The 10,681-nt window shown below is 53.8% G+C and overlaps 1 protein-coding gene across 1 annotated transcript in view; it reads left to right on the forward strand.

Annotated features, from left to right (window-relative positions):
- Positions 1-10,681, forward strand: part of ITGAE (integrin subunit alpha E) — an 83,570-nt gene that overhangs the window by 27,262 nt on the left and 45,627 nt on the right. Inside the window, exons 8-14 of the mRNA XM_017512160.2 lie at positions 3,878-3,969; positions 5,863-5,930; positions 6,328-6,445; positions 6,970-7,134; positions 7,853-7,968; positions 8,577-8,728; positions 10,048-10,201. Of these exons, the coding sequence (XP_017367649.1) occupies positions 3,878-3,969; positions 5,863-5,930; positions 6,328-6,445; positions 6,970-7,134; positions 7,853-7,968; positions 8,577-8,728; positions 10,048-10,201 (865 nt within the window). The remainder of the gene's footprint in view (positions 1-3,877; positions 3,970-5,862; positions 5,931-6,327; positions 6,446-6,969; positions 7,135-7,852; positions 7,969-8,576; positions 8,729-10,047; positions 10,202-10,681) is intronic.

Below are 10,681 nucleotides of genomic sequence, written 5' to 3' on the forward strand. Positions count from 1 at the left end.
GGAGGAGGAGGAGGAGGAGGAGAAGAAGGGGGAGGAGAAGAAGAAGAGGAGGAAGGCGGCCGGGTGCTGTGGCTCACACCTGTAATCCTGGCACTTTGGGAGGCTGAGGCAGGTGGATCACGAGGTCAGGAGTTTCAGACCAGACTGACCAACATGGTGAAACCCCATCTCTATTAAAAACACAAAAATTACCTGGACGAGGTGGTGGGTGCCTGTATCCCAGGTACTCGGGAGGCTGAGGCAGGAGAATCGCTTGAACCCAGGAGGCGGAGGTTGCAGTGAGCTGAGATCACACCACTGTGCTCCAGCCTGGGTGACAGAGTGAGATGATTCAGTCTAAAACAAAAAGAAAAAAGAAAGAATTTGGAGAAAGAAGCAACCGGGTTGGCAGGTGGACTGGATGTAGGGATGAGTGGAAGCGCGCGGGAAGCGAGGACGGCCCCTGAGCTCCTCCTTTAGAACCTGGTGGTTGCTGGTGCCATTTGCTGAGGGGGAAGATGAGAAGAAGCCGGCTTGGGAGGAAAGACCACGAGTCCTGTGGGTTTCCTATCGACACTGTAACAAGTGACCACAAATGGAGTAATGGCTTACAACAACACAGGTTTATTATCTTTTTTTTCCCACTGTGTCACACAGGCTAGAGTGCAATGGTGCAATCCTGGCTCACGGAAACCTCTACCTCCTGGGTTTAAGCAATTCTCCTGTCTCAGCCTCCCAAGTAGCTGGGACTACAGGCGTGCACCACCTTGCCCAGCTAATTTTTGTATTTTTGGTAGAGATGGGGTTTCGCCCTTTTGGCCAGGCTGGTCTTGAACTCCTGACCTCAGGTGATCCGCCCGCCTCGACCTCCTGAAGTGCTGGGATTACAGGTGTGAGCCACCGCGTCCGGCTGCAACTTTATCATCTTGTAGTTTTGGAGGCCAGAAGTCTGAAAAGATGTCAGCAGGGCTGGGTCCCTTCTAGAAGCCCTGAGGGAGAATCCGTTTTCTTGCCTGTTTCGGCTTCTAGAAGCTGCCTGCACTCCTTGGCTCACAGCCTCCTCCTCCGCCTTCAGCCTGCAGCACAGCAAGCTTTGCATCTTTCTCCAACTCTGATTCTCCTGACTCCCTCGTAAAAGGGCCCTTGTGATTTCAGGGGCCTGCCCAGATCGTCCCAGATAACCCCCACCTGGTGATCCTTAATTTATTTAATCACATCTACATCTATCCCTTTTGCCATAAATGCAACATAGTCACAGGTTCTGGGGAATTGGGCGAGGACATCTTTGGGAGACCATTATTTTGCTTGCTATAGCAGATGGCTGGGTGGGAATTTCAGCATTTACAGGTGTATTGAAGCCATACAAGGGATCACTAGGAGAATGTGCCGGCAAGGAAGACAATGACCCGCCCCAGGGTTCTGGTGGCAGATAGAGGTTCTGCCTCACTTCTGAGGAGTGAGGAGTGAGTAGGGGAAATCTAGAAGACAGTGTTTCAAGGAGCCAGGCACAATGGCTCGGGATGATGCCTGCCATCCCAGCACTTCTGGAGGCCGAGGCGGGCAGATCACCTGAGGTCGGGAGTTCAAGACCACCCTGACCAACATGGAGAACCTCATCTCTACTAAAAATATAAAAAATTAGCTGGGCATGGTGGTGCAACACATGTAATCCCAGCCACTCAGGAGGCTGAGGCAGGAGAGTCGCTTGAACCCAGAGGTGGAGGTTGCAGTGAGCCAAGATTGCACCACTGCACACCAGGCTGGGCAACAAGAGTGAAACTCCATCTCTAAATAAATAAATAGAAAAAAGAAAGGGTTGGCCGGGCGCGGTGGCTCAAGCCTGTAATCCCAGCACTTTGGGAGGCCGAGGCGGGTGGATCACGACGTCAAGAGATCGAGACCATCCTGGTCAACATGGTGAAACCCCGTCTCTACTAAAAATACAAAAAATCAGCTGGGCATGGTGGCGCGTGCCTGTAATCCCAGCTACTCAGGAGGCTGAGGCAGGAGAATTGCCTGAACCCAGGAGGCGGAGGTTGCGGTGAGCCGAGATTGCGCCATTGCACTCCAGCCTGGGTAACGAGAGTGAAACTCCGTCTCAAAAAAAAAAAAAAGAAAGGGTTACAGGGAGACGGTTGCTTATGTCCAGGCCTTCTGAGAGGTCGAGGAAGGTGAGGACAAAAAAAAAAAAAAAAAAAGAAAGGGTTACAGGGAGACGGTTGCTTATGTCCAGGCCTTCTGAGAGGTCGAGGAAGGTGAGGACAGTGAGGGGACCGCTGGACGTGGCATTGTGGGGACCAAGTAGAGGAGGCTGGGAGTCCCGGTCGGGTGGCTGAGTGGGGGTGGGCGGAAGCACACACAGGCGTAGACCTCGTCATTATCTGGTAAGCCACCCCGGCGTGTGGACAGACTTCATAACTGGGTAACATGTCGTGATGGGAACTGAGGAAGTGAAGACAGTATCTCATGTCTGCCCCCATCCTGTGCTCTTCAGTCTGTCCCAACCCACGGTAGCCACATCATGACCTTTGAAAGCACAACTAATTATGAGCTTCCTGCCACCATCCCCCCATTTTTTTTTGAGACAAGAGTTTGCTTGTTGCCCAGGCTGGAGTGCAGTGGTGCGATCTCAGGTCACCACAACCTCCGCCTCCCGGGTTCAAGTGAGTCTCCTGCCTCAGCCTCCTGAGTAGCTGGGATTACAGACATGCGCCACCATACCCGGCTAATTTCGTATTTTTTTATAGTAGAGACACGGCTTCTCCATGTCGGTCAGGCTGCTCTCGGACTCCCGACCTCAGGTGATCCACCCACCTCGGCCTCCCAGAGTGCTGGGATTACAGGCGTGCACCACCGCGTCCGGCCTCACTCCCCCTTTATAAAGTCCTCCATGGTTCCCTACTGCCATCCACAGAAATACCTTGAAGTCGGTTCACTGTTACCACCCGTGTCGGGTCCCATTCCCCCGTCCTCTGTTACAGTCCCAGGAGCTCACTCTCTGCCTCCTGACAGCTCAGTGCTGCCTGGGGAACGTGGATGGCGAGAATGTTTAGGCTGTCACTGGACTCTGCCGTCTGGGGCTGGTTGGGGGCAAGAAGTTTGTAGTCAGGAGTCCTATCTCCCGAGGCTGCCTTAGTCAGGCTGAGACAGCCACCCCCAAACCTCCAGTTCTTTTCTTTCTTTTTGAGGCAAAGTCTCACTCTGTTGCCCAGGCTGGAGTGCAGTGGCATGATCTCGGCTCACTGGAACCTCCACCTCCCAGGTTGAAGCAATTTTCTGTCTCAGCCTCCCAAGTAGCTGGGACTACAGGTGTCTGCCACGACACCCGGCTAATTTTTGCATTTTTAGTAGAGACAGAGTTTCACCATGTTGGTCAGGCTGGTCTCGAACTCCTGACCTCAGGAGATCCGCCTGCCTTGGCCTCCCAAAGTGTTGGGATTACAGGCGTGAGCCACGGCACCCAGCCTCCAACCCTCCGGTTCTGACTGACTCACAGGATAGAGGCACCAGCGTGCTCTTCCCAGGAACCAAGGCCAGTCAGGGCAGGTCCCCTGGGTGGACCCCCAGGAAGCCAGCACTGCCCCCGACGGAGCCAACCCGGCTACTGGTGGTTCTGGTCTCCCATCCCTGTCCCCACTAGAGAGCAGAGTTTTTATTAACCATCAGTTTCACCCCTTCTTTGTCAGGGTGGGTGGGGGGTTGCATTTAACCATTTCCTGCCTGGAGCCGTGCAGAGATAGAGGTTGAGATGTCTTCCCCATATGCAGAGTCTGGGCTAGGAATCTTCCGGCTAGACAGGAGGCTGTGAGCCACACAGCTGGAAGGGGAAGTGACTGGGCTGGCTGGGAGAAGAAACGTCAGCCAGCCAGCTCAGCTTTGCCATCTCCCTCCCACTCAGGCTCCTGGTCACCAGCCCCAGAACCAAGACGACACCAGAGCCCCTCCATCGATGTGTCCTTGCCCAGGATAAAATCCTTTGCCATCCTGTAGGTAAGTCAGCCCCAACTCCAGGGAATGCTCCCCAGGATCCCTTTCTAGCAATCCAACTCATCTAAACCCAACAGTTCCCACCCAGCCCTGCCTGACCCAGCCCATCCACCCCTGGACTCCAGCACTGCCCACAGCAAGACCTCTGTCCCAATGCCCAGGCTCATCTCAGCCCAATCTTAATCCCTGGCCCCCTTTCCTGATGCAATCCTAGCCACAGAAATCACGCATACATAAGATGTATTGCGTGCCCACCGTGTGCCTGGCCGTCTATGAGTCATTCACTTTTCATTCTCAAAACCACACCATTTACAAGAGAGGAAGCTATAGTTCAGATGATTTAAGTCTTTTGGTGGCCAGTATGACAAAGGTCACACTTTCACTGTCGGTAGCTGATTCCACACTCTAGCCCATCCTGGTGCAACTCATCACACCTCAGTGGAATTCACCCCTACCTGTTCAGTCTAACTGCGCCATCCTAGGAACCAGCATGGGGCCTGGCATATTTTAGGTACTCAGTAAATGGCATTTGAATGAATGAATGAATGAATGAATGAATGAACCTGATTCTTCATTAACTAAACTCTATGCATCCTACCCAATCAAACTCAAGTCACAGATTACTGACAACCTCTATTTATAATATATATATTATAAATAGAATCCTTGTCTGAGGCTGGCACTGTGGCTAACGCCTGTAATCCCAGCACTTTGGGAGCCTGAGATGGGAGGATCACCTGAGGTCAGGAGTTCAAGACCAGAGCGCCGTGGCTCACTCCTGTAATCCCAGCACTTTGGGAGGCCAAGTTGGGTGGATCACCTGAGGTCAGGAGTTCGAGACCAGCCTGGCCAATATGGCAAAACCCCGTATCTACTAAAAGTACAAAAATTACAGATGCTTCCTTTTTTCAGTAGCACTAGACCTAGAAAACAAACAAAAAAATAAATAAATAAAAAAGGAGTTCAAGACCAGCCTGGCCAACATGATGAAACCCCGTCTCTACTAAAAATACAAAAACCAGTGGGGCATGGTGGTGGGTGCCTTTAATCCCTGCTACTTGGGAGGCTGAGGCAAGAAGATCGCTTGAACCTTAGGAAGCGGAGGTTGTAGTGAGCAGAGATTGCGCCACTGCACTCCAGCCTGGGTGACAGAGCAAAACTCCATCTCAAAAAAAAAAAAAAAAAAAATTAGCCAGGCATGGTGGTGCATGCCTGTAATCCCAGCTACCTGGGAGGCTGAGGCAGAAGAATCGCTTGAACCCGGTGAGCTGAGATTGTGCCACTACACTCCAGCCTGGGCAACAGAGCAAGACTCAGATGAACAGATTCAATCTCAGTCCAGCAGGGTTGACTGAGTGATTCCATGACTCAAAAATAAGACAGTGTCCTGAGGCTGACAGTGGGAGGAAGAGGAAGAAGCTGCCATTTCGGCCCCTGAGGCTATGGGCAGTAAGATTCATTCCCCAGGATGGGTCTTTGAGGCTGGCGGTTTCCCCGGGTCACACATCGAGTCCCGCGGCATCGCGTACATTCCTTGGCACTCACCCGCCCACCAGGTGCTGCTTCTCCATGCACCTGCCCCGCCAAGCCCCCTGGGGAAAGCCCCGGGCATCAGCCACTGCTGGACGCCCGCCAGCATGTTCACAGGCTGGGCACAGAGCAGACGCCATGGGCCTGTGTTGAATGGTCAGTCGGTGAACCCCACGGATGGGTACTCAGCCCTGGACGTGTCCAGGCCTGACCTGGAAGGCCCCCGTTCTAGCTTTCTAGAGGCTTCTCTGAGTGCCAACAGGTCCTCATGGGGCCCTCACCAAGGTGGGCCTGTGCCTCTGACCTTGGCTTTGGGTCTTTGCCTCCCAGAGTCCCCAGGCCCTTACCTGGGTTTCACTTTTTCAGGGCATGTCCCCATCCCCAAGGGGAAGCACCGGGGAGTGACAGTTGCCCGGAGCCACCATGGTGTTCTGGTGAGTGCATGGGGGGCGGGGAGGAGGAAGGCCCCCGGCAGGTGGGTGCTCACCCTTGCAGCTGACCCTGGTGCTGATGCTGTTCCCACTGGCATGCTGCTCCCAAGGCTGAGTCTGGCTGTCTCCCTGGTGCCAACCCCAGGACTGACTGTGGCTCTGACCACCTGTGCTGATGCCAGGGCTGACCTAGGTACTCCCTGTCACCCAGCACACTCATGCAGGGCTGGGCCTCAGCCTTGACCCCAGCACTGACTCCGACACCTGGTGGCAGGGGGCGGCCGTTCCTGTGCCCCTGCCTGGTTGAGTCACTGAGTTCTGGAATGGGGGTGAGAATGTGTCTGTGGCTCGGGAACACGGGGTGACCTGGTCTTTCCTCACCCTCTCTTCCCTCCCCTAGATATGCATTCAAGTGCTGGCCCGGCAGCCCCACAGCCTCAGCTCAGAGCTCACAGGCACCTGCAGCCTCCTGGCCCCTGACCTCCGTCTGCAGGCTCAGGCCAACTTCTTCAGCCTTGGTAAGGACTGGACACTCACTGGCCTTGGATAGCTCTAAGGACATTTCCAAAAGGCCCGGCGCGGTGGCTCATGCCTGTAATCCCAGCATTCTGGGAGGCTGAGGCGGGAGGACCATAAGGTCAGGAGTTCGAGGCCAGCCTGGCCAACATAGTGAAACCCCGTCTCTACTAAAAATACAAAACATTAGCCAGGCGTGGTGGCAGGTGCCTGTAATCCCAGCTACTCGGGAGGCTGAGGCAGGAGGTGGAGTTTGCCACCGTGAGCCAAGATCACACCACTGCACTGCAGCCTGGGCAACAGTGTGAGATTCTGTCTCAAAAACAGACAAACAAGAGACCTGCTTGGTCTTCGAGAAAAGGCACCAGCTCATGGCAGATGCAGTGGGTCACTTCACCACCCCACAGCAGAGCCAGGCAGGGTTGAGGCGCTGCATGACAGGAATCAGGACAGAACTATGTGTGAGCGTGCTCAGCTGAAGGCGGAGCCTTTCTGACTCTGAGCTCTTCCATGTATGTTTTTAAAGAAAACCTCCTGGATCCAGATGTGCATGTGGACACTGGAGACTGCTACAGAAACAAAGACGGCAGCAGGGGAGAGGACGCGGATACAGCCAGGCGGCGCCGGGCGCTGGAGAGGGCGGAGGAGCAGGAGGAGGAGGAGGAGGAGGAAGAAGAGGAGGAGGAAGCTGGTGAGAAGCGGCAGAGCTGGGTTGCTCCCAGTCTATCAGAGCCAACCCCTAAGCTGGCAGCCCACAAGGGTGGGGGTGCCTCAGTCTGAGAGATGGGGAGCGGTGGCTGGATTTTGCAGGCCTGACCAGTACCAGCTCCACCTTCTATCTTACAAATGGGGAAACTGAGGCTCAGAGAGTGGTGGTGATGTCAATGACCCACACAGCAAGCAAAGCCTGAGCAGGTTCTAGCTCTCCTTTTGAAGCGGGAGACAAGAGCTCTCTTGGGGCCAGGCAAGGTGGCTCACACCTGTTATCCCAGCACTCTGGGAGGCCAAAGTGGGTCAATCACTTGAAGTCAGGAGTTCAAGACTAGCCTGGTCAACATGGTGAAACTCCAGCTCTACTAAAAAATTCAAAAATTAGCTGGGCATGGTGGTGTGCACTGGTAGTCCCAGCTACTTGGGAAGCTGAGGCAGGAGAAGGATTGCTTGAACCTCCACCAGGAGGTGGAGGCTGCAGTGAGCCAAGATCCCACCAGTGCCCTTCAGCCTGGGCAAAAGAGAGAAGCTCTGTCTCAAAAAAAAAAAAAAAAAAAAAGCTTCTCTCTTGGGAGCTTCTCTAACTTCTTCCCTGAACTGAGCCCTCAGGGTTACCGTGGGGGTGTGTGCCCTACACATACTGCCCTCATATGTGCCTCACATCCCATACCCAATCCTGACCTGTCTGTCTTGGCCAGGCACCGAGATTGCCATCGTCCTGGATGGCTCAGGAAGCATCGATCCCCCGGACTTCCAGAGAGCCAAAGACTTCATCTCCAACATGATGAGGAACTTCTATGAAAAGTGTTTTGAGGTGGGCTTCCTAAGAGCTGGTCTCACATAGGTTATCACTTTTCCATTGACGAGTATCCCCTACCTCAGAACAGCAATCACTGTATTTGCTCACAATTGTATGAGTCAGGCACTTGGGCTGGGCTCAGCTGGTTGGTTCTTCTGTCCATCTTTCCTGGAGTTACCCTGGAGCCGCAGGCATCTGGTTGCTTGACTGGGGCTGGATGGCCTAAGATGACCTCACTCACTTGTCTAGACCACATGTCTTGAGCAGGCCAGCCCAACTTTTTCATGGCAGCAACATTTTAACAGAGCAAGATCCAATGCATGCAAGTATTTTTCAGGTCTCTAATTGCATCACATTTGCTGATGTCTCATTGGCCAAAGCCAGTCACATGGCCAATCCCATAGTCAGCATGGAGGGGACTATGAAGGGAGCTAGGCAGAAGTCTGTGATTCACTGGGGGCCATTACTCTCACGCCCTTCTCCATCCCCACTCATTTAGAGATGTTGCTCTTCCCAGGAATAAGCTAGAAGGAGTGGATTTTCTGCTGCTTCCAGGGGGAGCCATCTCAGGGGCAGGGCTGGCAACTCTTCCAGCCTCCTGCCCTCCTCCCCACCCCCTGCAGTGCAACTTTGCCCTGGTGCAGTACGGGACAGTGATCCAGACTGAGTTTGACCTTCGAGACAGCCAGGATGTCATGGCCACCCTCTCCAGAGTCCAGAACATCACTCAAGTGGGGAATGTCACCAAGACTGCCTCAGCCATGCAACATGTCTTGTGAGTGTGGGGGCAGCAGGAATTATTCTGGCCATGCCCGGAGTCTCTGTGGCATCCTGCTTGGGGGAAGTGGCTGGACAGAACTGGAGGAGACGGGAATTAAGGTTCCATCCTTTCCCTGGCTGAGAGAGAACATGAGGGATGACACCTCAAGGCTCCTTCAAAAAGTCTTCCAAAGACTTCCTCTTGTGAGAGGCAGGAGAGCAGAGTGCTCAGTGGACAGGCTGGCTGGTTTCAACTCTCAGCTCTGGTTTGTATCTGTGTGACCATGAGCAGACTGAGGGACTTCATGACCACCCTGTGCTTCAGTTTCCTCTCTTTAAAAATGAGAAAAATAGGCTGAGCACGGTAGCTCACACCTGTAATCCCAGCACTTTGGGAGGCTGAGGTGGGTAGATCACTTGAGGTCAGGAGTTCTAGGCCAGCCTGGCCAACATGGTGAAACCCCATCTCTACTAAAATACAGAATTAGCTGGGCATGGTGGTACTCACCTGTAGTCGCAGCTACTCGGGAGGCTGAGGCAGGAAGATTGCTTGAGCCCAGGAGTTCAAGGCTGCAGTGAGCCATGATAACACCACTGCACTTCAGCCTGGGTGACAGAGTGAGACACTATCTCTAAAAAAGAAAGGAAATTAATAGTACTTGTCTGATAGATTTTGCGAAGGATGGATGGGTTAAAATATACTGTGTTTATAACAGTACCTGCATGTGATAAGTGCCACTTGAGTATTATTCATCATTTTAATATCATTACTATTCCTGTACACACAAAAAAGCAATAGACTGCCGTCCAGCACCTTTTGCTGGGAGCAGGTGAGAAGCAAGAACACCTGTGCTGCAGCCCTGCCTCCTTAAGTGGCATCACCCCCTTCTGTGGGTCTTTTTCTTTCTTTCTTTTTTTTTTTTTTTTGGGATGGAGTCTCACTCTGTTGCCAGAGTGGAATAGAGTGGTGTGATCTCAGCACCCTGCAACTTCCGCCTCCCGGGTTCAAGCGATTCTTCTGCCTCAGCCTCCCGAGTAGCTGGGATGACAGGCATGTGCCACCACGCCCAAATAATTTTCGTATTTTTAGTAGAGACAGGGTTTCACCATGTCGGCCAGGCTGGTCTGGAACTCCCGACCTCATGATCTGCCCACCTCAGCCTCCCAAAGTGCCGAGATTATAGGTGTGAGAGGTGTGAGCCACCACACCCGGCCCTCTTTGGGTCTATTGGGAGGGTTGTGAACCTCCCCCTTCTAACATGGCGGAGAGAATCAACTCTCTCCTGGAGTCAGCCCTCCTGCGGGCGAAGCTCTCTCCTTCACTCTCCTGCTTAGAGACAGCATCTTCACGGCAAGCCGCGGCTCCAGGAGAAAGGCATCCAAGGTCATGGTGGTGCTCACCGATGGCGGCATATTCGAGGACCCCCTCAACCTTGAGACAGTCATCAGTTCTCCCAAGATGCAGGGTGTTGAGCGCTTCGCCATTGGGGTAAGAGCCAGGAGCCGGGAGGCACCTCCTGCACAGCCTGGGGTGGGGAGGAGCCAGGGTGGTCATCTGGCCTTTTCTGTGAGCAGCTTATCCAGACCCTGTTCATTTGCAAACGCTCCTCTTCTCCCCATGCCCTGAGAGGGTTCCTTTCCCCATGGTCGCCACAGCTTAGGGGCCAAATAGCGATGGGGGAATCCAGAGGAAGCACACCGAGGCAGGCTCCTGGAGGCCACGGTGCCGAGCTGCGTCCCGCCAGACAATCCAGAGGGGCTGGCCCAGGGCACAGGACAGGAGGGGCCTACAGGCAGAGGGCACAGCCTGTGCAGAGATGAGGAGGAGCTCTGTGTTCAGGGGCACGGGTGTAGTTTGGTCAAACTGGAATTTCGCCCAGAGTGTGTGTAGAACAGGGAGCGGGGTAAGGAGGGGAAAGGAAAGGAGGGGAAAGGAAAGCAGGGGAGAGGAAAGGAGGGGAGAGGAAAG

The sequence above is a fragment of the Cebus imitator genome, unplaced genomic scaffold, assembly GCF_001604975.1.
Source record: "Cebus imitator isolate Cc_AM_T3 unplaced genomic scaffold, Cebus_imitator-1.0 Scaffold464, whole genome shotgun sequence".
NCBI lineage: Eukaryota > Metazoa > Chordata > Mammalia > Primates > Cebidae > Cebus > Cebus imitator.